Source organism: Balaenoptera musculus, chromosome 2 (genome assembly GCF_009873245.2).
Source record: "Balaenoptera musculus isolate JJ_BM4_2016_0621 chromosome 2, mBalMus1.pri.v3, whole genome shotgun sequence".
NCBI classification, from domain to species: domain Eukaryota; kingdom Metazoa; phylum Chordata; class Mammalia; order Artiodactyla; family Balaenopteridae; genus Balaenoptera; species Balaenoptera musculus.
Genome location: NC_045786.1, coordinates 32774149 through 32800340, shown reverse-complemented (window position 1 = coordinate 32800340; position 26192 = coordinate 32774149). Strand labels below are relative to the sequence as shown.

The following is a 26192-nucleotide window of genomic DNA, read 5'->3' as shown; positions in this document are numbered from 1 at the left end:
CTCACCCTCAGTTCTCCATGCACCATATCCTCAGGGGAGCCTTCCCTGGCTACCCTAACTCAAGCAGTACCTCTGCTCCTAAGTTGAAAATCTTTCTTCATTACACCTATTGCTATTTGAAATTATTTTATGTACTTGTAAGCGATTGTTATTGCTATCTGCACATTCATTAGAATAGAAGTTCCAAGACATCAGGTCTAAGACTTTCATGAATTCATTTGTTCACACATCCACTCAACAAATATTTATTAAGCATGTAGTATGTACAAGACATTGTCCCTTCTGGGCACAATATTTCAGCCACTGCCTTGGCACATGCAAGTTGCTTAATAAATATCAGCTGACTAAATAAATAAATGAATAAACCAAAGGGTAGAAAAAAGATTGGATCAGAAAGAAGTATATAGTCACATATACATTGCTAATGAGAAAACTGAACTTTAATAATAAAACAACAAAATGCTAATTTAGACTGGCTGAGACATCCAGATCAAACAGCATTGGTCCCAGAGAAAATGAGCTAGGAAAGCCTCCCTCATTGGGACTTCTGAAAGTATACAAGAATCATTAAAATGGAGAACATGACTGTGCATAACCAGCATGAAAATACCACGCACATGTTCTTCTATTAGCAGGATAACTACTCGGTAACTTATTAAGAATAATTTATTAAGTGCTTTCCTTGACAAAGGAAAGGAAACTGTATTGTAATTAGCCACACTCACACTACTAATTCCTAACAATAATTTTATGTCCAGGATGTAATGAATCTTTCAGGAATTTCAAAAACTGCTACAAGTTGAAGTCAATTTTGAGACAGCAAAGCGACAGTGTTTGTGTGGGTTGAAATGCGGTGGCTGGTTCCAGCCAGGAACTCCAAAGTTTTCCTGATTTCGGATACAGGTATATTTTTCCCATAACATACTATCACTTCTATGTGAAGTCATATGTACCTTCTCCCTCTTCTTTCCATTACAAGGAGTAGTGAAGACATAAACCAATTCCAGGTACAGCAAAATCTCAATAATTCAGGCTCACCCTGGAGAAAGCCAAGGGCAACTATGGCCAAGCCTGAATTCTAGAGGAAGGAAGTGGTGTATGCTTTTTAAAAAGGTACATCCAATATTAACCAAGTATTGACTTTTGCTAGTACCTGGGGGGAGGACTCTAAATTAATGTCGGATTAAAATGACTTACAATGGCATATTGCAATTGATTTGTCCTCTTAGGGAGGATAAACATTTTCTTCTACAAGATTAGTTATATTGGTACGTGTGTGCTCGCCGGCGGTCCTCGTTCTCTCCATGTACCTGAGGGACGCGCGGCCACCCCTGGCCGGCGCTGCAGACCCCCAGGAGCCCGGCCCCGAGGTGTGAGATATTACAGTCAAAGGAAGAAATAGCTCTTCTCCTAAGATGGAATCTGTTGTTTGGGAATGTGGTTGATCAACTTGATATGTTGGCCAAGTGGTGCCCTATGTAATAAAATGAAAAGAAGAGGCAAGATGATGTCATTTTCCCACATTGTGAAACCAAAAACAAATGCCTTTTGTGAGACCAAGCTAACAAACTTCTGACGGTGCAAAGAGTATTTCTGTTTGAAGAACTTAACAGTAAGATAGAAGTACTTTCAAGCTGAGACCTGCAAGTGTATAAAGATCTAAAATACGTATTGAGTAGGCCTGATCATCTGAATCTCATTCAGTCGAGGAAGCACGGCTATGAGTTGGATCGTCTTCATTCTGTGGCCCTTGTCTATGTTTGTGGGGCATATAGGTGGACACAGTTTGTTTTCTTGTGAACCTATTACCTTCAGGATGTGCCAAGATTTGCCTTATAATACTACCTTCATGCCTAATCTGAACATTATGACCAACAGACAGCAGCTTTAGCAATTCCACCCTATGGTGAATTTGGATGGTTCTCGAGATTTCCGGCCACTTGTGCACTCTATGCTCCTATTTGTATGGAATACGGACGCATCACACTTCCCTGCCCTAGGCTCTGTCAGCGGGCTTACAGAGAGTGTTTGAAGTTCATGGAGATGTTTGGTGTTCCTTGGGCTGAAGATATGGAATGCAGTAGGTTCCCAGATTGTGATGAGCCGTATCCTCGACTTGTGGATGTGAATTTAGCTGGAGATCCTACTGAAGGAGCCCCAGTGGCAGTGCAGAGGGACTATGGTTTTTGGTGTCCCCGAGAGTTGAAAATTGATCCTGATCTTGGCTATTCTTTTTCACACGTGTGTGATTGTTCACCTCCTTGTCCAAACATGTACTTTAGGAGAGAAGAACTTTCATTTGCTCCATATTTCATAGGATTGCTTTCAATCATTTGCCTCTCTGCCACATTATTTACTTTTTTAACTTTTTTGATTGATGTCACAAGATTCCATTATCCTGAAAGACCTATTATATTTTATGCAGTCTGCTACATGATGGTATCATTAATTTTCTTTATTGGGTTTTTGCTTGAGGACCGAGTAGCCTGCAATGCATCTAGCCCTGCACGGTATAAGGCTTCCACAGTGACACAAGGATCACATAAGAAAGCCTGTACCATGCTTTTAATGGTACTCTATTTTTTTTTACTATGGCTGGCAGCATTTGGTGGGTAATTCTTACCATCACGTGGTTCTTGGCAGCTGTGCCAAAGTGGGATAGTGAAGTTATTGAGAAGAAAGCATTTCATGCCAGTGCGTGGGGCATCCCTGGAACTCCAACTATCATCCTTTTAGCAATGAATAAAATTAAAAATGACAATATTAAAAAAAAAAGATTACTTATATTGTTTTCTTAACTCATTTTTTCAGAATACTTAGGCAAAATTCAACCCAGGTCCAGTCCATCTGTATGCAAACTTTGGATTTGTGGGTCTGAATTAATATTTTATCATAAAACTAAAAAGCATTCTTATACCCAGCATGGTATAGTCTCTCTAACGTTCTCCAAGATCTCGTCAGAGACCTCTTTCTGTGTTTAGGTGTCAAGATATTAATTGCTTTTTCCAATGTGTCGTGACTCGTGTTTAATCACTTTTCTTTAATGACTCAAGCTGGGAACTCAGTGATGTTTGTGAGTGGCAGGATGACATAAAAGAAGCTGGGTGAATTCTCTCTTCACCATCCTCCATGATATGATTTCACAAGCTCAGGCTTCTGCCCAAGTAAGCTATCATTCACTTACTTCATGGCGAGAAATGCCTAACGTCTCAGGGTTGAAAAAATTATGTCAATGTTGTGCTTACACAAGAACAGATGACAGGACAAATGGAGCAGAATAAAAAGTCCAGAAAACCATATATACTTTCAACAGACTAATGTCAAAGGGGGAAAGATGAACTTTCTAATAAATAGCACCGATCAATGGATATACAAATGGGGAAGAAACGTATCTTAACCCCCTACCTCATACCAGGTATAAATATCAATTCCAAAAAGAGTACATTATTTTTTTTTAATATATTTATTTATTTATTTTTGGCTGTGTTGAGTCTTTGTTGCTGCGTGGGGGCTTTCTCTAGTTGCGGCGAGCAGGGGCTACTCTTCATTGTGGTGTGCAGGCTTCTCATTGCGGTGGCTTCTCTTGTTGCGGAGCACGGGCTCTAGGCGTGTGGGCTTCAGCAGTTGTGGCTCGTGGGCTCTAGAGCGCAGGCTCAGTAGTTGTGGCACACGGGCTTAGTTGCTCCGTGGTATGTGGGATCTTCCCAGACCAGGGCTCGAACCTGTGTCCCCTGCATTGGCAGGCGGATTCTTAACCACTGCACCAGGGAAGCCCCCCCAGGAAGAGTACATTATTAATAATGCCATTTGCTGCAACATGGATGGACCTAGAGATTGTCATACAGAAGAGAGAAGAGATTGTCTCTCTCTGAAGTCAGACAGAGAAAGAGAAACATCGTATGATATCGCTTACATGCGGAATCTAAAAAGAAATGATGCAAATGAACTTACAAAACAGAAACAGACTCACAGACTTAGAGAATGAACTTATGGTTACCAGCAGGGAAAGGTGGGGGGAAGGGATAGGGAGTGTGGGATTGACATGTACACACTGCTGTATTTAAAATGGATAACCAACAAGGACCTACTGTAGAGCACAGGGAACTCTGCTCAATACTATGTAACAACCTAAATGGAAAAAGAATTTTAAAAAGAATAGATACATGTATATGTATAACCGAATCACTTTGCTGTACACCTGAAACTAACATAACATTATTAATCAACTATACTCCAATATAAAATAAAAAGTTAAAAATATAAAAAAATAATTTTAAAAAAGAAGTACAGATCTAACCATGAAAAATAAAACAATAAAGCTCCTTAAAGAAAGTATACAGCATCTTCATGACACTGGAGTCTGTATAGATTTCTCAAACAGGACTCAAATTGCCAATCATAAGAAGAAAATGATACATTTTTATGTTAAAATAGAGAACTTTCATTGATCAAAAAGACAGCATTAAAAGAGTAGAAAATGCAGCACACAGAATGGAAAATCATATTTATAATGTATATCTGACAAATAACTCATTTCCAGAATTTGTAGAGAATGTCTACAAATCAATAAGAAAAAGACAAAAACCTAATAAAACTGGCAAAAATGTGGACAGGCACTCCACAAAATATGAGATCTAAATGGTCAATAAACATACAAAAAGGTAGCAAGTCTTATTAGTGACCAGAAAAACTCAAATTAAATACACAGTGAGCTACCCCTACACACCGAGCAGAATGGCTCAAATGAGAGACAGACAGTATCAATGGCTTAGTAGGATGTAGAGCAAGTGGAACTCCCATATATACTGCTGATGGGACTGTAGGTTGGTAGAACCATGTTCAAAAACTTTTTGGCAGTGTCTACTAAAGCAAAACATAAGCACATCTCATGATCCAGCGGTTTTACTCCTAGGTATACCCATTACAGAAATGCACATACAAGCATATTCATAGCCCCAAGCTGGAAGCTACCCAAATATCCATCAACAGTGGAATGAATAAATAAATCGTGCTATATTCACAATCAGTGCAATGAGAATGAGAAAACTACAACCACACACCACAGCATGGATGTTTTCCACAACATTATGTTGAGTGACACAAAAGAGTACATACTGCATGAAATGCATTCACACAAAGCTTTAAAACAGGCAAAACTACCATGTGCCTTTAAAAGTCAGGACAGTTGTTCTTCTTTGCAAGGTTTTCGCTGGAAGGGGGCCTGAGGGAGGTTTTTGGGGTGCTTGAATGTTCTGGTTTTTGATCTGGGTGCTGATTACATGGATGTGTTCAATTTGTGAAAAAGCATCAGGCTGGATGCTTATGATCTGTGCGTGAAACTGACAACTTATAGTTCATGCATAGAATAAAATCTCACGGCATGCTATTTTATCATTTTTCAGTTTATTTTCGATTATATTTGGAGAGGCAGATTTCACATGATAGCTTCAAACCAACCATTATACATTAACCAAATTTTACACAAGCCATTTGAAAAAAGATCTAAAAATGTGCTTAGTTATTGGTATTATATAACAATGATCAAGCACCAAGAGTGTGCTGAGAGCTTTTCAGAACAAACATAGAAAAGACGAGTCCCTGCCTTCGTGGATACCCATTCCTTTAGAGTCTTGCGCATAAAACTTCACCTAATATTTCACACCCCTTTACTCATAAGGCATAAATAAGGAAGTTTGTTGCATTTCTCATTGTTACTTAATAAATATTTAATACCCTTTTCCCCAAGTATACCAACTATTACTAATATTTTTGCCTTTAAATACAAATTTCCGAAGTACAATATACAGTATACTCTGATTTGGTATTCACACAGTTGACCACAATATTCTTGCAGGTTGGTTATAACATGAAGCATGTTGAATTTCAACATTCACACATTTTTATACCACTTAACAGAATCATTTACTATTGGCAGAGCTTTTTTTGTTAAGAAAAATGAGGTGCCATTGCTCTTAGATTGATAAACTGTAAACAAAAACAGCACTGCCTTGATTCCAATAAGGGTATCAGAACTTATGGCACATTCAGAACAGTGAATTTTAGCACATCTATCAAGCTAGCCTTGCAGATACCAACCACATAGCTGCATGCCCTAAAATACTAACAATTTATGATCAGCTAGTAATGGGTGATATAAGTATGATTTGCTTGACTGTATTTTCCGTTTAAAGGAGAGGATACTGGTGTAAAATATCTGAAAACTGTGAGCTCGGAAATTTTTTTGCTTCTCTGCAAGGCTGTGTTCCAAGCAAATTCAGACTGAAAAAGAGGATGAAATGATTCCAACTTTAATCATTGGCTAAAGAGATCTAATTTCAAAACAATCCCTTAACTACATCTGATTGTTCATTTTTTTTAATGCAAGAGAAATGAAGTGAATTTTGATAGTGTAGTGATTTTCGGTTTCGGCACAAGAAATCATACGTCATGTGAAAATGCCAGAGAGCGTGGTAGAAGCTGGTGCCCACTACAGAAGTCAGGCCAGTCCCTGTGTCACCTCCAGGGAGCTCACAGCAGCAGGAGATTAGAGGCAGGTTTTAGAGGGATGGGTAGATGCTTCCCTCCCGGCCAGACTCTGGTCTTGACCCTTTCTGCAAATAGGATGCAGGAGCTGGAGTGAGTCTGGGGTCCAGGGAAAGAAGGTATAACAAGCTTGGGATCAATGGAGAGAAAGGACCCAACTGTGAACTTCACCTTATCTAGATTCCAAGACCCCAAGCATCCATCAGGATTCAAGCCGTGGATAATCCCTTTCCAGAGGAAACCACCTTGCCTTTGGGCCACCACTGTGTGGTTTCCCAGGGGTATTATCAGGTCTGGATGTTTCCATTACGTGGCAATGATGCTGAGCTGAATTTTAAAGCTACACTGGACTTAGAGCAAGACTAAATTTCTTTGACAACCTCCCCAGATATGAAAAGAGTAGAAGAAAATTCTACAGAGTCCCTTCTCTTCTATGCATGGGGTGGGGCTTAGAGTCATGCCCTCCCTACGGAGCTAGGCACGTGGCCCCAACAGGGCCCATTAGGAATAGATTCACCCAAGGGCAGTGGCAATAGTGGTTTGGTCCATCTACCATGATCCTACCTGGCAAATGAAGGAGTCTGAATGGGATTTGACAAATTTTTCTTATCCTGGGTAACTGCATCTCCACTTCTCTGCCAATCATAGAGCAAGAGATTGGGAACTACCTATCTCTGCTGCTCTCGTGGCTTAACCTGTGATAAAGGTGAGGGTGGCAGGAATGGGATGTGTTCTAGAGCCGTACTGGTTGGGAGGAGAGCGGGGATGGCAACACCCAACTGCCGAGGGTATTAACCTAGAATCCCTTTTGGGGTGAAAGAAACAACCTTACTGAATGTGCCCAACCCAAAACAGAGCACCAAAAGACTAAAATTCTGACAGTAGACAGTAATATATATTTCTTTTCATTTTCAATTATAAATCCTCAGTTTTCCATACTAAGGCTTAAATTGCAGTCACCTAGCTGAAAATCTGTACATAAACATGAGACTAGAAATGGATGACATGAAGACCTCTAAAGATGAAGGTTCACTACAGATGAAAGCATCCATCCCTTATTTATTAACAACATGAAATGTTCTGACTACCCTTTACAGTGAACAATAGGATTAGACCCAGCAAGCTAAGCATTATTTGGAAGTTTTTAGGATGGATGCTGAATGCCTATTGCTTTAAAATCTGAGATGCTTCCCAAACCTCTCTTTCAGGAGTGTATTATATCATCCAGAGTGATGATTCTTACTACCAGTATTTATTTATAATCCACCTTGTTCTCAGAAGAATTAAGGTAGCTAGTTTCTATCAATCGTTTTTCTTTAAACTGTAACAAGACATTAGGATCAAATGCCGAAAAGGATTCTTTCCGTCCAATTATGTCAAAGCACCATTCAACAGGTGGAAACTGAGATCAAATTCTAATGAAATTACAACGGCTTCCTTACACTGGAGAAACCTTGCTCTCAAGTTATTTTACATAGATGACAATAAACCAAACTTAGGTATTTAGATAGACATTATAGATAGATAGATAGATAGATAAACGGTTAAATAGATCTTTTTTTTTTTTTTTTTGCACAGCTGACAAGTATTCAAAACTCTGGAGTAGGTGTTGGGGTAGTTGAGAATACCTCACAGCCTTTATCATATTATTGACAAGCTTTCAAAAAATTTTTAAAGCCATTGGAAATGGCTGGTATTAGTGGTGCACGGAAACCATGGTTTATAGTTAGAATGTCAAAGTTCAGCCATTGTCTCTACTCTTCAAGGCACAAGGACAAGTTCCAAATTCTTCAACTCATGTGTGAGAAGCAGAGCAACGGGTACCACCAGGAGACAGAAGATTAAGGAGAGGAACCACACACCAAAGCAAGAATGGGAGGTCCTTTGGGATGCCATGACTTTCAGATATTGATCGTACGTCGTTAGCAAGCAACTCTCCCACACCTTGAGGTGGGTACAGGAAGGTCTCCTGGCCTGAATACCTTGGCCTATTAAGCAGAGAGCACACTTCACGCCACGCCTGATTTGGCAGTCCAGCACCTTCCTACCCTGGGCACCAGGAAGAAGGTCCAGAACGTTTCCATGAAGATCTGCAATGAAGATCGTAATGATGACAGAAGGGCAAGAATGAAAAGCCGGTAGCCCTTGATAAAAGTCAGCGGAGAAGTAACCCCCTTTTATGGATACATACCCTGTTTCTTTGCCTGCGATGATCTAAGAACATTAAGGGAAAGAGAATCCATGATTTTTTTTTTATTCTTATCTCGCTATCTCCCTTAGCTTCCCTAAAACAGGCATGGATTAACCATCTCCTCTATAACATATTTCCCGCCGTGAAATTTCATCAAAATGGAAAGAATCCAACCAATTAAACTTCCTCTTTTTTTTGCTTGGAATTCAGTTTGTATCTACTGGTAGTCCATTACATTCTTTTGGTAGGAAAAGATATTGCACTTCTTAAAATTCATCCATGTAATTAAGTCAAAGCTAATAGGTAGGTAGATATGTCTCTAGAATGTATACTTTCTGAAGACCATTGTTAGCATTTGCAGAAAAGCCTCCGTGATTTCTGTTTCAACAAACTGTGGCCCCACTGGCACGTGATTTTAAACTACAGAGGGAGACGCCGGTGGTCATGAGCCGCAGGCAACACTGCATGTCCAGCGGCTCATGATTTCATTGTGCAGATGGGCACGACGATGACCAGAATGACTGTGCACGTGGCTGCAGCGATCAGGGCAGCGATCTTGCAGACCTTGGCTCGTCTGAACTCGGCTTCTTTCCTTTTTAGTAATGAGTCGTAGCCTGGAGTATAAATATCTTCCATCCAGTATTCTAAGTTGTTTGGGTTTAAAGATTCTTGAGTCTAAAAGTGAAGAGAAGATGTTAGAAATATGGTGAATGTGTGCAAGACGTTCTGACAATCATCACCCCTGAAGCATCTCAGAGCTGTCTGCAGCTTGCAGGGGAGATGACCGAGGAGTCCAACGCAGCCCACCAGCTCCCCCTGAGGTGGACCACCGAGGACTCGGGCTCCCGCACATCCCAGATTGTACCTGCCCCTCTCCTACAACAAAGGTCATGATGGGGGACTTCCCTGGTGGCGCAGTGGATAAGATTCTGTGCTTCCAATGCAGGGGGCCTAGGTTCGATCCCTGGTCAGGGAACTAGATCCCATATGCATGCCACAACTAAGGAGCCCATGTGCTGCAACTAAGGAGCCCATGTGCTACAACTAAGGAGCCCGCCTGCCACAACTAACACTCAGTGCAACCAAATAAATAAATAAATAAATATTTTTTAAAAACAGGTCACAATGGTCTTGACACAGGAAAACCCAGCGATTTCCTGGGAGCAAGCAAAATAGGGCCGAGACAAACAAGACTCTACGCCTCAAGGGCGTACGGCCAAGAACAGGCTGGCCCTGCTGCATGGGAAGCAGGGAAAGTCACTGAAAAATATTCTCCACTAACAGGCCCTAAGAACAGAGCTGTTTAAAGCAAGGCTATTGTATTACTCTGATTTGGTTCCGAGTTCTTCAGTAAAGCCTCTACTGAAAAATCAAAGGCACCTCCCAGATAAGCAGTTCAAACAAAACATAAAATATTTCCATTTCAAACATCTGTCAGGCCACTGCTCACAGGCCAGGTCTACAGACCAGTGGCAGGCCACCCCCATGCCAGGTGCAGGGTCCCCAGTGGGAGAGACCCCCACCCACTGACATTTGTCTCCCAGCCTCCCTGAGATTAATGCCTGCCTGCAGGAGAAATATTATATTTAACCTGTATCACCCAGGAATCCCATTCCCCGTGGATGGCTAGAATCTATTTCCATAAAGAAAGGCAGTGTTCTCATTTTACGGCAAACATTTAATAATGTGACTGTCACATAAAAGCAGCAACACATTGCAATTCCAAGTGAGGTCGCCTAAATCTTTGAAACACAAGCAAAATATCTAGTTTGAAGATTTTCTCAGATTGTTTAATGTTCATAAAGATGGGCATGTTACAAATCACACACACACACACACACACACAGGATTACAAAACAAATGCTTCCAAAACTTAAAAAGAAAAAACTCGGTTGTACTGTGTTATTGGAATATTGATTATTCTAACCCGTACTAGTCATTCTCCACCTGTCCTTTCAGAACCATTCTCTGTTCTTTTCTGCCTTGCTCTGTGCCCCTAGGAGACCGGCCGATACGGACACATCCCAGGTGGATTCAGTCAGTGGGGTACAGCTCCCCCTGCTCCCTCCCTGATGGGCTACAGTTCTATCAGGTACCTGCTCTCACAGCTGTGGGTCTTGGTGGGTTTCAGAAACAGCTCCCTTTCCTTGGCCTTCAGATCCAAGGGCAGCAACAGCGTCTCACTCATGCTGGTCCCTGGGCGCTTCATGGGCTCTAAACCCTGCCTACACTGCCGCCAAGAGTCCCCTCCTTCCCACTCCCATCATCCGTGAGTATGCCATCTGCTTCCTGCTGGGATGCTGACGACCTACACTCCGTGGACTCCTCTGGCTGCTTTATTGCTCTCCTGCTTTGTTTTTGTTTTGTTTTGTTTTTTGGCCATGCGGCGCGCAGGATCTTAGTTCCCTGACCAGGGATAGAACCCGGGCCCCCTGCGTTGGGAGCACGGAGTCTTACCCACTGGACCGCCAGGGAAGTCCCTGCTCTCCTGTTTCTAATGGCCTTCCAGTACAGGGGCCAGCAGACTCCAGCCCATGGGCCAGATACAGCCCAACACCTGCCTTTGTACAGCCTACCAGTTAAGAACGGTTCTCACATTTTTAAATCATTGAAAAAAAATAAAAGGAAAACAATAGTCAGTGGTATGTGAAAATCATATGAAATCAAATCTCTGTGTCCCAAAATAATATTTTGTCGAAACACAGCCGTATCCAGTCATTTACAAGTTGCCCATGGCTGCTTGAGACAATTATTGGCAGAGTTGAGCAGTTGTGATGGAGACTGTAAGGCCTGCAAAGTCTTAAAGTAGTTACTCTCTGGCCCTTTAGAGAAGAGTTTGCCAATATTCTAGAATATTCTGTACAGTGTTGCATAATGAAAAGAGAATGGGACTTCGGGGTCCCCGAAATCCTCCCAGGTCCCCTTCCTCACGGAGGCACAATGTTCAAAGACTTTTCCAATTATTCATGTTATCTGGAAGGGCGGGGAGGGGTGGTAGGCAATGCTGGCCATTGCTAGAACCCACACCATGAGAAACAGGACATGCTCCATGATGGAAAGTTCCTTAAAATGCAGGATTGTCTGTTCAGACTTTGCAAGAAACTCCTACTCCAGCACTTCTGCTAAGTCCCAGGAGCCACGGTCTCCCTGAGTTGCCCAGGGCACTTCTGCTACTGCCCAGCTCCGGCTGTTAGGACAAGTGTCCTTATGCTTGGGCTGCAGCTCTTTCCCCAGCACAGCTCTGTCCTCCATGGGCACTTGGGATCGGTCTGTTTCCCTGGACATGAACGCTCTTCAGCAATTTAACGGGTACCCTAGAGGAGAGAGAGGGAGCCAAGGTGGGCATATTAAGCTGGGGACTGGTCTGCAGGGGTGGGCTGGTTTGGGTGGAAGGCTGAAGGAGCAGCTCTCCCTGCTCTGGCACCTTGGAGACAGGCTCTGACCAGGGAGGCTGAAACACCACCTCTTCTTCCCAATATTCCCGAGGCGGGCCAAGGAGATAAACAGTGTGTAAACAACACATCAGATTTTGTCTTGTTCCCTCCAGCTCAGACAGAAGGAAACTGGCTTCCTTTCATAGGTAGATATGCTTTAGGGGCTGGGATTCATCCTGTGAAGTAAATTATTTTTAATTACTTTTTCCAATAACCGCAAGCTCTCACGACACCCAGTGGGACACAGGGGGTATCCTCGGTTGTTAATTACGCCTGCTGAACACTGGAAATGGAAACGGGACCTGTACCTTTGCTGCACCCTCAAGTGGCCATTGATGGTAAATTTACATCTTGACGCCATGGGGCCCCAAGAAGATGGTCCAGATGCGGAAGCTGCCCTAAGACAGTACCTGGGTCTCTGCAAAGCGATGAAAACAAGTAAGGTGGTGCCTTTCTGCCTTTATCGAGTTCCTGATACCTGTTCTGCTTTGCTGCAAACACCCTCGAAAGGCTATCAAACTCTTTCCTGTCTTATATTTTTTTATGAGACTAGATACACTATCCTTTGCATTTTTAAGTGATGTCACCTAAAGCTCTCTAATCTAAAGATCTTTTATTTTTTATAATTTTGCCTTTATGCTCCTAAACATTGGCACTTTAAAATTGCATGTATCTATAGGAGCGAAATCTCCCAGACTCTGCCTCCCAAACTTTAAAAAGATGTTTCTCAGTCTATGACTCATTCAATTAATCTGCTCCTGTCAAGGTCATCCCATGATACTGGTGAAACATTGATCATTCCACCAGGTGAGCCATTCACACCTCTGGGCCTTTTCTGACTCGCCTGCAGCTCGTGGCATCCTAATACCCACAGGTTGCAGTGTGGTAGCCACAGCAGAGCAGTGGGACCCTCCTGCAGGAGAAGCAAATCCTATCTAGACTGCTTGCCAGCAGGATGGTGACAGGAGAGGACGTGGCCTGAAGGGTCAAGTGGCGTGCAGCTGGCATGGGGACAAAACATGCAAGAGGTGACAGGGCCAGGAGTACCTCTGGGGTGGTCCTGATATCACCACCCACTTGACTCTCAAGATCTGGCCAGAGGTGTCCCTTCCCATAATTGCTGTCATTTAGGGCCCAACATAAACAAATGTCACTGCAGTCATTTGTGCGACATGAAGCTCCACTATACTGTCATCAACAGAAAAATGACATGGTGGGGGCTTCCCTGGTGGCGCAGTGGTTGCGAGTCTGCCTGCCAATGCAGGGGACACGGGTTCGAGCCCTGGTCTGGGAAGATCCCACATGCCGCAGAGCAACTGGGCCCGTGAGCCACAACTACTGAGCCTGAGCGTCTGGAGCCTGTGCTCCGCAACAAGAGAGGCCGCGATAGTGAGAGGCCCGCACACCGCGATGAAGAGTGGCCCCCACTCGCCGCAACTGGAGAAAGCCCTCGCACAGAAACAAAGACCCAACACAGCCAAAAATAAAAATAATAAATAAATAATAAATTAAAAATTAAAAAAAAAAAATGACATGGTGGAAAGGCAACGTAGGAGGAAGTACAGGAGTCTTATTGCCGGATAGTCCAGTATGAATTTAGACTTGTCAGACCTGCAGCAAGTTCTTGTGCTTCTTAGGGCCTCGATTTCCTCATTTATAAACTTGAGATGAACAACATCACTCCCGCCTGCAGGCCACTGTGCCTTGAGCGAGAGACCGTGATAAAAAGCCCCGTACAGAGTTGATCGATTTCAGCATCATTTCATCAGCGCCAAAATGCCTTTTCAGTGCCTTCTTAATGCCAGGTACTTTAAATACATTATTTTCATTTCTGACAGTGACTCTGAAAGTTAGATATTATTATGGACATTTAACAGGTGAGGGAACCAAAGCTCAAACAGGTGAACATTCCAGGCCACACAGCAAAGGAATCCTGGCTTAGAACCCACACTGCGGGAAAACACATTTCTTTTCTCGCCACTGCACTGCACCTCCTGCAGCCCTCTTGGCTTTAGAGAGAGGCCATTTCAGGGGAGACCTAGCCATACCACCCCCTCCACTGGCATCTCTCCAACTGCCCTTTAAGTGGTGTGGACCTGCTGGGACCCGTACGTGAGTGGTGGCGTTGGGATGATAGCCTCGCTGCCCACAAAGCTAGCTGGCAGGTGGGGACAGGGTACTTCCTGTGCTCCCGAGGTGATGCGGACACACAGATAAGACGCAGTGTGGATGGAACCAGGTGGAACTGCCCAGCACAATGAAAGTGGCCAAAACCCAGCCCTGCCTGTGGTCGAACAGAAAACATGCCCTCCAGCCACAACTGTATTCACAGAGCTTCCGGGGATGGCGCTTACCTGGGACTGCTCCGTATGGAAACATAATCCATAGCTCGGCTCCCACAAATATGCTTTTATCCCACGTGCTACATGTGGAAGGAGAAATCAGCTTGTGTTTCATTAAACAGTTGGGCTGAGGTCTTGTGAGCAAATACGAGAATCTGCACTTGGTATGGAGTCTTAAACGCATCGTTAGCAAATCGGATGGCCAAAGTCAATCAATCAATCGATCAAGCATTCCCACTGCTACGTGTTTACGAAGCGATAAGCAAAATAGCAATCCCCTTGTGAAAAATCTCTGCTCTACGATGTATGCAGGTTCAGAATTCCATGGTGGGGACCCAGGGAGCTGAAGGTGAGGGAGCGGGTCGGTTAGGGCATCCGCTATCCATTCCTGCATCCGCCAGGGTGTGGCTGGGCTCCCCCCACCCAGGGCAGTGAGAGGCTCACCTGCAGGTCCAGGGCTGTCAGCTTGCCCTTCTCGCCCGCGTTGCGAGAATACTCCTCGATGGTCCAGGAAGGCTGGCCCCGCTTCACCTCCGCCAGCTCCGTCAGCCGCATGTCCGTGTACAGAGGGTTGTTCTTCATGTGGGCCTTGAGGGAGGCGGGGTAGGGGTGAGGGCTGAACACCTGCTCCACCAGGAAGCCGTCTTTGGGCTGCTTGGGCAGTCGGTGCGGCGGGGGCATGTCATACTGCCTGTCTGCCTGCAGAGGGGCACAGAGGAGTCCAGAGAGAGACACAGATGCCGTCAGAGAGCCCACAGTGCCAGTGGGCAGACACCAGCTTTCCATCACTGGGCTCTGCCCGGGTAGCAACATGCAGTTATTCACGAGCAAATAGAAGGAATATCTTGGACTGGGGGAAATTTACTAGGAAAAGCTTATGATATTGATAATACTCAAATGACCCAACATTTCTATGCCAGGAAGAGATGATTTTATCTTACCCTCATACCATGACTACTATTATTAACACGCATTGTTCAGGTAAGGAAATGGAGCCCAGAAAGACTCAGTAATTTACCCCAGGGTGCACAGCTGCTAACGGGAGGAGCTGGCATTTAAATCTATCATCTGGCTTCAGAGAAGCTTTGCTTAACCACTGCATAGTACTTCCCCCTCTTTTTCTTTTCTTTTTTTTTGCCGCACCACGTGGCATGCGGGATCTTAGTTCTCCGACCAGGGACCGAACCTGCGTCCCCTATAATGGAAGTGCAGAGTCTTAACCACTGGACTGCCAGGGAAGTCACTGCCCCCTCTTTCTCTTACCAATTTCTACCTGGTACTGAGGAGTAAAAGATATGGGGTCCTTCCCCCTAGGAGCTGGCTGAAATCACTGATGCCACACTGCTTCTCTGGATGGAAGAAGCCAAGCCAGGAAGCACGTGGTGGGAGCCTCTAGTGATCTTCAGAGACCTCTGCGTGGCCTTCAGGACAAGGGAACCGTCTGGACCACAGTTTGGAGGCAGGAAGGTGCCCAGCACCGCTGGCATCACGTACGTTGTCAGTCCTTGAGTTCCACCCGAACCAGGGGGCTCCGTTCTCCACGAACCCTGTTATAACTAGAGTCTTCTGGTACTTTCTACTTCTAGCTTGAGGCCCTCAGATCTCCACATAGATGTCACTTCCTCCAGAAGTGCTCCCTGACCAAGACCGGGTCAGCGCCCATCTACGTGACCCCTTCAGACTGCGTACGGAGCCCGCGGCCAGCACTGTCCCACTGAACTGTAACTGCCTGTCTGTCTGTCCGTCTCCTCCACTGGGCTGAGTTCCCCGAAGGCAGGGGACTGTAGTGAACACCTTTTAGTCGCCCGCTCAGCAAAATCATACCACCAAGGAGAAGGCACTCCCATCTTTGTTAAAGGGACGGATCCCAACACCATGGAGTCGTGCACATGAAACAAAGAGCCAAAGAGCTGTGGGTGTGAGCAACAGACAAAGAAAAAGGAAAAATAAGAACACGAGTGAGGGACAGTGTGGAAAAGCAAGAGGAGGAGAAAGGGTTCGGGTGTCAGGACAGGGAGCGTTTATGTGTGAGCACCTGATGAGACAACGTGTGTGAGTGGGAGTGTGTGTATCCTACACGTGCACGGGGACCAGGAGCACACTCCCAGCTACCAGCAAACTGGACCCATCGGCTCTTGCTCAAATACAGTGTAACTCTGAGCCTTTCCAAACCATTAAGACCGCTGATGCTGATACAGGGAAAGCAGGATAAACTTGGCCAAATCCAAATAAGAAAGTGAGATGTCCTCTTATTTTCTAGCTCATCAAACCCAAGTATCTTCTAAAAGGTGTCACTGATTTTATTCACTCTACTCATCACTGCTACCGAACACTCAGAGGGCTCCCACGGCATGCAGGGCCCGTGCCGAGCTGGGGGCAGAGCAGGTGCCAATAATAACAGCAAGGCATCATAACTACAATTAATTGAGGGCTGACTGTGTGTGTCTCCTGCTGTGCTCGGGGCTGAACACGTGATATCCCATTTCAGCTTCTCGAAAACATCGGCAAGGCTATAACATTATAATCCCCGCTGTGGATGCGGCAACTCAGAGAGGTTAAGGAACTGGCCCAATGTCACACAGCCAGGAAGTGGCAGAGCCAGGATTTGAATTTGTTCTCGCTTCTGAGATGGAAAGTTACCCGCTGCCCACGCTTGCCTCCCTGCTCCTACCATGGAGGCGTTTGCGTTCTAACATGGCAGTCGGTATGTATACCTAAGATACTTTTAAAATAAAGGTTGGTATCTACTCTGTCTGAACAAAGAGGATGAAAGGCAGGAGATCAGAGACCAGCAATAATCTTGGGAGGCTTTCAGAGGCTTATGAATTAAGAGGCCTTGAGGGGAACTGTGTCTAGATCAGCACCGAGGAGGTGGACAGGACACTTTTTTTTTTTTTTTTTGATGTGGACCATTTTTAAACTCTTTATTGAATTTGTTATAATATTGCTTCTGTTTTATGTTTTGATTTTTTGGCCACGAGGCATGTGTGATCTTAGCTCCCCGACCAGGGATCAAACCCACACCCCCTGCATTGGAAGGTGAAGTCTTAACCATTGGACTGCCAAGGAAGTCCCTGGACAGGAAACTCTTGATGGAGAAATCACGTGAGCAAAGGTTCGACAGTGGGATGGGGCCTGGCCATCCTAGATGCTTCATCAGTACTTGCTGAATGAGTGACTGAGTGAATGAGGGTGGCATTTTTGAGGACAACCAGGTAGACGTATCAAGGTGGAGAAGGGTCCAGTCCGGGTGAACTGGAGCCCTCCTGTTGGGGAGAAGGACATGACATGCCCAGGGTTTGAGTGGCCGGGCTGAGTGGCTTGAAACTTTTTGCTGAGCAAAGGGAAGCCAAGGAGGAGTTGGGAACAGGAGGCACTGCACACCCCAGAGTGGAGCTTTAGGAAAGGGAGCAGAGCAGTGGTGGATGGGATGAGATGGAAGTGGCGGCAGAGGTGGGGGGGGGGTGATGGGCGAGAGAGAGCAGTTACACATGTGCCCCCAAATCCCAGGTGGGAGGTGGTAGGAGCCTAGACTTGGGGGAGGGAGGGTGGATTTAAGCAGAAAGAAATATCACAGAAGATAAATCCACAGGGTCGAGTAGCCCAACTGGATGTGAGAGAGCCAACGAGGGAAGTCAGAGATGAGAGACACCCCTTCAGTTTGGGGAATGGCTAGAATGGCGACCCCAGAATGGGTACAGGGAGAGGGAAGCCTGGCTTTGAAGGAACAGAAAATCTAGCTGGGACCTGTAGATTTCAGCCCACGGCAGACATCTGGGGGAGCTGGCCTTCAGCAGTTTGAGATTTGGGAGCAAAGTTCAGAAGGGCCCCAGGGTTGATCACCACCATGGCAGGCATCAGCTCAGGGATGGTGAGAGCCACACATCGGGAGGGAGAAATGAGGTCACAGAAGGAGGCCAAATGAAGACCGCTCACCCCAAACACCAGCAACTTTGAGCTGTGCATTTCAAGGGATCTTTCTCAAGCTTATTTCTGTTGGTTTCTGGGGGCTTTGACATTTTATAGGTTGGACGCATGGCTGGTTCAGTTTAACTTGATATATCTACAGAAGTGCCAAACCACTGGAGTGCTCTAAATGGCCATTTTCAATGCTACCTAAGACCCAGGGCTCCAGGAACCTGGCCAGACTCTGGCAGCTAATTGACACGACAGCAGTGCCAGAGGAGAAGACCCATAGCTGGGCATGTCGTCGGAGTGTCATCACATAATATATTCTGATTTCTGTCCAACACCACGTGTTGCAAGTGGCTACCGAAGAGAACGGTGGCCAGCACAGGACCAGAGGTTCCTCTGGGATCAGAAAAAAATCACTTCTTATTTTACTCTTTCCCTGCTTTGGACCCTGAAAACTTCCTTAGGGCTCCATTTTCTAAGCTTGCCCTTCTTGGCATTCGAGGGACTCCGCCTCCTGCTCTGTATTCAATGTCTGCAGCCACACCTCTTCACTCCCTCTCTGATGACTGGTCCTCCGAGCCCTCAGGAGGCCCCGTGGTCTGTCCACGGACCTTTGGAATCAGGGAAGGGAATTGAGATGAGCAACACATTGAAATGGCATCACTTTGGCCAGAAAGGATTCAATGTAACCTACTTAGAAGGAAGAAGAGCAGCCACAAGTACCGCTGAAACAAATCATCCTTACTGCAGGGGACGAGAAGAAGAAAGAATGTGAGTATGTGCGTGTGTGCTCACTCCAGCACTGACAGAAAGATGCTGACTATAAAGATGGAGTTAGAGTCTGTCATACAGAGTGAAGTAAGTCAGAAAGAGAAAAACAAATACAGTATGCTAACACATATATACGGAATCTAAGGAAAAAAAAAAAATAGGCCATGAAGAACCTAGTGGCAAGACGGGAATAAAGACACAGACCTACTAGAGAATGGACTTGAGGATATGGGGAGGGGGTGGGGTGAGATGTGACAGGGTAAGAGAGTGTCATGGACATATATACACTACCAAATGTAAAATAGATAGCTAGTGGGAAGCAGCCGCATAGCACAGGGAGATCAGCTCGGTGCTTTGTGACCACCTAGAGGGGTGGGATGGGGAGGGTGGGAGGGAGGGAGATGCAAGAGAGAAGAGAAATGGGAACATATTGTATATGTATAACTGATTCACTTTGTTATAAAGCAGAAGCTAACACACCATTGTAAGGCAATTATACTTCAATAAAGATGTTTAAAAAAAAAAAAAAAGGTGCAAAAACGCTCAAGTTCCCATAAAACTGTGTAGGAAAAAACCTCAAAAGCAAAGAACGACATCATATTAAGAGTTGCCATCCTTGGGCTGTGGAACTGTGAATAATTCCCTTAATTTATCTTCTTTTGTTACGAATCATCTATTGATCTTAAAATGAAAAAAACTCAAACTTTTAGAAAGGAACACCACGCAAGCCACACAGTACGTGAAAGGGCCATAGGAGCTAGCTCGCTTTTAAGTCATTTCCCTCCTTTTCTTTGCCTGCATCCTGCCCTTTCAGAAAGGACAGGAAGAAATCCTTGGTGATGCTTGTCTGCTCTGCCATGTTCCCCATTCTATGAAAATCAGGTCTCGAACCACCAGTCCAATATCTGAGCCATGCTTTCCCCCATCGGCAACACAGCAGCGTGTGCTCCTCCGGGCTGACGGACAATTGGGTGGGACCAACCACCAGGCTATGCGGTCCTCTCTGCTCTAACGTGGAAAGTCTGGAAGGATTACGAGCACAAGAAAGGCAGGCCTCTCTTTCGTGTAATGTAAGCTTCCAGGCTTGGAAACAGACCAGGGCTATAGTAAGGCTGCTGCCTAGTTACGCGAGCTTACACGTGCATTATTACCTCTTTAGATTTTCGATGCCAGTCCTTACTCTCCCCAGGGCCTCTGTCTTTGACATCCTCCTCTCCGACGCCCACGCGGCTGGTGTAAGTGATGGTGCGCCAGTCCCTGGGCGAATTGGAGATGCTGGCGATTTTGGATTCTGTGGCGCTGTTCTCCTCCGTCAGGGACCTGGAGGATGGCCTGGTGAAGAGGCTTTTTTTCAACGCCTTGACACGAAGGCTTTCGCTGTTGCTTCCGCTGGCGTCTGAGCAGCACCAGTCGGCCGAGTTCTCCAGTTTGGGCCCGTGGGAGCCATTGTGTGCACGGAACATCCGGGGAGAGGCGCTCTCATCGGATGGAGCCTCGCTGGTCAAGGAATTCAGATCTATCTGCACACTCACCTTCTCGGGCTGCTGTATCTTCTCATCCAGTCTATTGAGCTTGCCCAGGACCTGGGAGATCTCCTCGCGGACACCCGACAGCGATTCGAGCTTCCGTTCAATTTCACCGATCCTGAGGACCAGTTTGCACACGCTGGTCTTCAACTCCTCTTCCGAGTGGTGACTGTTTTCAGGCCGGTTGCCCTTTTCTCCTTTGCTGCTGGGGAGCCCGTTGGCGATTTTGGTTAGGTTGTGCTCTGGTGAACTGTCACAGTCCGACTTGTGAAGCTGAGACAAAGATCCTGTGCTGTTGTAGCAGGATGACTGTACCACTCCCGTCGAGCCACTGATGCTCATGTCGTCAAGAAATCGGAAAATGTCACTGATGTCATCACTGACAACTTCCGAGTCGTCATCTGACTGCTTCATGGCGTGCCTGTCACTGTACTTGCCCTGCCCAGAGGCACACAAGTCTTTGCATTTCTTGGGCTCCAGGACGTGCTGCTCGGTCTGGGTGCCCACGCTACTGGTGTCTGAGCTGAGCTGCCTGCTGGTGCAGCTAATGCTCTTGTCTTTAAACTTTTTGACTGGTTCATGCTTCTCCAGGTCAACAGGGGACGAGATCTCTTTAGATTTGAGCCCGTTTGGCTTGGCCGCGTAGCCGATGGGGAGAATTGGCTGTTGCTCCTGCGGCATGAGGTAAGCTGGGCGCCTGTCTGGGGTTGGGAAGTTGGGGGTCTGGCTGCTGGGATTTGGATAGCGGAGCTTCTCCTCGGAGGGATTTCTATTGAAAAAGGACCGTTCAAAGTCAGGAACTTCTTCGGTGTTTAGGCTCCAGCTTTTGGCCGGCCAGGGGGTCTGCTTGCCCGGCCTCCCCGGACAGCGCCTGGCCTCCTGGGTCCCCATCACTGGAGTGGGTCCAAAATACGTGGAGGTTTGAAGGTCATCTAAGCTTTCGTGCTTTGCCCGCCTTTTGTCAGGAACAGGGGAGTACTCGGGATTCAGGTACTGGCTGTTGTAGGGCATCTCAAAGCTGTGATTGGGGAAGGGTGTCTTGTGGGACTCCTTTCGGCCCTGGGGTTTCCCGTGCTCACCCTCAGCCTTGTTAGCGGGGCTGGCCAACCCGGGGGACACAGTCATCAGGTTGTGAAAGTCCTCTTTGAAGATGTTCCTTTTCTGGACGCAGGACTGGACCACGAAGGGCTCCTCGTTAGAAATGAAAGTCTCCTTGATGCCCTGGGTGAGGGGCAGGGAGTCCTGATCGGACATGGACTCGCTCTCGATGTTCATGGGGAAGTAGGTTCTCTGCATCTCGCAGGGCTGAGGGCTGGCCACCGAGTACGGGGCCAGAGCCTGCAGCCTGTCCAGGGAAGCCGCCCGGTTCTTCACATCTTTGCTGACCCCCAGCAGGAAGTTGGGCTCGGATGCAGGTACAAACTGCGGGCAGTCCTTGCAATCCATCTTGCGGCACTTGGAAGACTGGTGGGTGGGGTAGCCCCGGCTGAAAGGCTGGTCACTCAGCTCGCAGCTGAGGGACTCACACTCGGCCGCGGTGCAGAGCTCCGTGTCCGAGCGGCCAGAGTCAAAGGACGCCTCCTTCTTGCGCATCTTCTGCCGGCCGCTGGGGAGCTTCTCCTTGGCCGTAGCCCCGTTCATTTGGATGAGGTTGAAGATCGTCACGATATCTGCCGCCACCATGATTTTCTTCGATTGCTGGTTGTTCACGGTGCATTTCATCTTGTCTTTGAATAATGTGGCTGGAAAATTGGGATCGAGACAAGCCGTGTAGAAGAGCACGCTTCTCAGTTTGGAGAGCTGGGACAGATCAAAGCGGGCGCACAGGGATTTGCACAGGTCCTGGTAGGAAACGGTATTTTGCTTGCTGTCCAGTTCCTCCAAGATCTTCACCAAGAAGAGGGAAGTTTCCTGATTGGTCTCCATGATTTAGAATTTCAAAGCCTCGCTGATGACACTGAAACTTCGAATCAGTTCTACAGGGTGACAATATTGAAACAGAGAAGTGGGGGAGAAAGGATTATAAACACCAGTGGAGTTTTAAGTCAAGCTGGTTATGAACCACATAAAGAAATGCAAGGAAAAACTTTTTAATGTTTAAAAAATGTCATAAGTGCTTTAAAAATATTTATAATATACTTTGTAATTCGCTTCCCAGTAATCTACCTAAAGAAATTATTGACTATGATTTTGCATAAAGATGTTCATTATGTATATGTACAACTGATTCACTTTGCTGTACACCTGAAACTAACCCAACATTGTAAATCAACTATACTCCAATAAAAATTTTTTAAAAAATAGTTACAATCATAAAAAAAGATGTTCATTACAATGGCATTTATAACAGTGAAAAAATAAAACATCTTAAATATCCAAATATTAGGAGAATGCATAAATAAAACAGGTTACCATATACGATGATTTCTTACAAACATTAAAATTATATTAATGTACATCCTTACAATGGAATACTACTCATCAACAAAAAGGAACAAATTACCAGTACTTGTAAATGACATGGATGAATCTCAAATGTATTGTGCTTGAGTGAAAGAAGCCAGACTCAAAGGCTACCTATTATATGGTTCCATCTTAACAATATTCTGAAAAACAGATCCGTAGCTGCCCGGGGCTGGATGTGAGGCAAGGTGCTGGCAAAACGGCACAGAGAAATTTTCCTGGATGATGGAACTATTCCACATCTTGACTGGAGTGGTGGTTGCATGCCTCTATGCATTTGTCAAAACTCACAGAACTGTGTGCTAAAATGTGTGAATGTTAGCTATGTAAATTGTACCTTAATTATAAAATTACACACTGAAGACTTTTTACGACAAAAGAAAACTGTGGTGCAATACTGAGTGAAAAATGTGAAAATAAATCTGTTATGTAGTAAGATCTTAATTATATAAAATTATATCTTCTTGGAAATGAAACTGAAAGAAAATAATATACACTCAAATGTTAATGGTGGTTACCTCTGGATTGTAAATACGCATTTTCTTTCTGAATTAGTCATCTTTGTTTCTCAATATTTTATCATGCAAATTTTCAAACATACAGCAAAGTTGAAAGAATTTTATTTTTCTAATTAATTACTTATTATTTTTTTTTTTTGGTTGAGTTGGGTCTTTGTTGCTGCGCGCGGGCTTTCTCTAGTTGCGGCGAGCGGGGGCTACTCTTCGTTGCTGTGTGAGGGCTTCTCATTGTGGTGGCTTCTCTTGTTGTGGAGCACGGGCTCTAGGCACACGGGCTTCAGTAGTTGTGGCTCGCGGGCTCTAGAGCGCAGGCTCAGTAGTTGTGGCCCATGGGCTTAGTTGCTCCGTGGCATGTGGGATCTTCTCGGACCAGGGCTCGAACCCTGCATTGTGTCCCCTGCATTGGCAGGTGGATTCTTAACCACTGTGCCACCAGGGAAGCCCTGAAAGAATTTTACAGTGAACACTCATATAACCACCATCTGTATTCCACCATTAACATTTTACTATATTTACTTTATCACATATCTATCCATCTACCCTTCATGAAGCCATCTTTTTTTTTTAAAGCACTTCAAACTAAATTGCAGACATCAGTACACCTCCCCCTAAAGATTTCACCATGCATATAATTAACCCAAGTCCAATAATTGTTTACAGTTTCTCTTTTAATATAAGATTTACATACAATGAAGTGCACAAAACTTGTGTCTATTTGCTGAAGTTGTGACAAATGTATATGCCTGTGTTATAAGCAAAACCCCTACAAAGATCTAGAACGCTCCCCTTGCCCTTTCCCATTCAACCACAGTTCTTATTTTTTATAGGTAACTCTAATATTTTCTTTATAATTTCCCTTCTTTTCCAAAATTCCTACCATGACCACATATTATTTTGTAATCACCAAACAATAACTAACCTTATTTTGAAATGGGAAGAAAAATCTACATTAACATATCTTGGATGGAAAAATGAAAAACATCAAACCGAAAGCTTAACAAAGCTTAAGAGAAAGTAAAGCTCCTCATGGATAAATATGGACCCAGGTTCTGAGATTTACAAGGAAACATCAAATCACACACGTTACCCTCCCCAGTCACACCCTGCTTAGAAAAGGCATTTTGATGATTGACTTATTGATTTTAAATTTGACTCAGCCCACACACAGCCAGCCTACTTTCTAGGGAAACAGCGTCTTTGGGGGGGGGTTAAATTTCAGCTGCTCTGGACCATGGGGTCTCTCTCCACCCTGAGGGCAGTGCTCCCAATGGGCATCTATACGCATTAGTGAGCTCTCTCCACGAACGTCTGCGGGGACATGCAGAGACCAGTGGTTTGGATTTTCTTGTATGGAAAAGGCAATGAAGCCCTGAGAGGCTCTGTTCCTGCCTCTGTTCAAGTCACAGAAAACCCACGTCTCCCCACGCAGCTCTCCCTGCCCTGCCCCAGCCGCCCAATCCGTGTGATAGAAGCACTGCATGTCAGGATGTTCTGGTTTGTTACAGGTAGGGACAACCTGCCACGCTTGATCTGCAAGGAAATAAATAGGCACAGAAACCAGAGTGGAGGACAAATGAATGTAATTGAGGGAAGAGCAACTACTACTCATGCACATCATATTTCATAGTTTGGTGACACAAAGCACTTTCAGAGATACTCTTTTCTAGAATTCTTATAACAATCTTAGGAGGATTCTTTCACTATTACTCTCTCTGACAGATGAGGAAACAGGCACGGAGCAATGAAAGCAGCAACTAGGCGCCACAAGAATCATCAGAGCTGGATTTGCAGCCCAACCCCGTGGGCCTCCGCAAAAACCCAAGACCCCACTTTCCCGCGAGACTGTCTCAACTTTCTATTCTACTTTGCGTGGCTAAAACTGTATTAATCCCAGGTCAAAAAAGAACTCGGAAAACCAAGGCCCAGTGTCTCCTGAAGTGAATAAAGGAAACACAAGTGATCTGCTAAACCTGAGTCATTTTCTATTAAGACTGAAATGGAGGGAATTACGAATGGCCGGGAAGGTAGGTAGGTGCCCCTGTGCAAATGGGCACATGGCCACATGCCTGGTGTGTGTGCCTGTGATGATTAATCACCATAGAGAAACTCCACGTAGATTTTCCACAATATGCCAACGAAAGCCATAGAGGACTAAGGAGCAAAAGAGAGGCTCGAAGGAAAAAGCAGAGTTCTCGGCTCTGTGACAGTGTAACAGGATCCGGCCTGCAGCACGCAGCCCCTGGCAGCTACCTCTTCTGGCCACACAAACAGCTCTGTGGTGTGCAAAGAGCACTCCCGTTTCACAGATGAGGAAACTGAGGGAAGGAGAGGGAACGTGAGTTGCCTGGGGTCTGCCATTGGGCCCCAGTAGACCACGGCCCGGGATGAGGATATGCTGTGGGAGGAGCGAAAGCATCGCCCCAAGTGACAGATGTGAGTTGGTGGAGGGGGCAGGCTGAGTGGGACAGGCACCGCAGCCTGACCACCTC

At 45.4% G+C, this 26192-nt stretch overlaps 1 protein-coding gene and 1 pseudogene across 1 annotated transcript; one reads left to right on the top strand and one right to left on the bottom strand.

Moving 5' to 3' along the window:
* The first annotated feature begins 1700 nt into the window (after nt 1–1700).
* LOC118891040 lies at nt 1701–2759 on the top strand (annotated as a pseudogene).
* A 6452-nt stretch (nt 2760–9211) lies between these two features.
* MINAR1 (membrane integral NOTCH2 associated receptor 1) lies at nt 9212–22690 on the bottom strand. The gene is made up of 3 exons (XM_036844018.1): nt 20348–22690; nt 14955–15209; nt 9212–9409 (listed from the first exon to the last, which is right to left on the bottom strand). Exons 1-3 carry the CDS (start codon nt 22646–22648, stop codon nt 9212–9214), a joined length of 2754 nt encoding a protein of 917 aa, XP_036699913.1. The 5' UTR covers nt 22649–22690.
* Between the last annotated feature and the right edge of the window lie 3502 nt (nt 22691–26192).

Coding starts and splice junctions, on each gene's coding strand:
- MINAR1 (XM_036844018.1), bottom strand. CDS start 22,648: ATGGAGACCAATCAGGAAACTTCCCTCTTCTTGGTGAAGATCTTGGAG. Junction 15,210..20,347: donor GGCATCGAAAATCTAAAGAG/GTAATAATGCAC, acceptor GCCCCTCTGCAG/GCAGACAGGCAGTATGACAT. Junction 9,410..14,954: donor TGACAGCCCTGGACCTGCAG/GTGAGCCTCTCA, acceptor CTTCACTTTTAG/ACTCAAGAATCTTTAAACCC.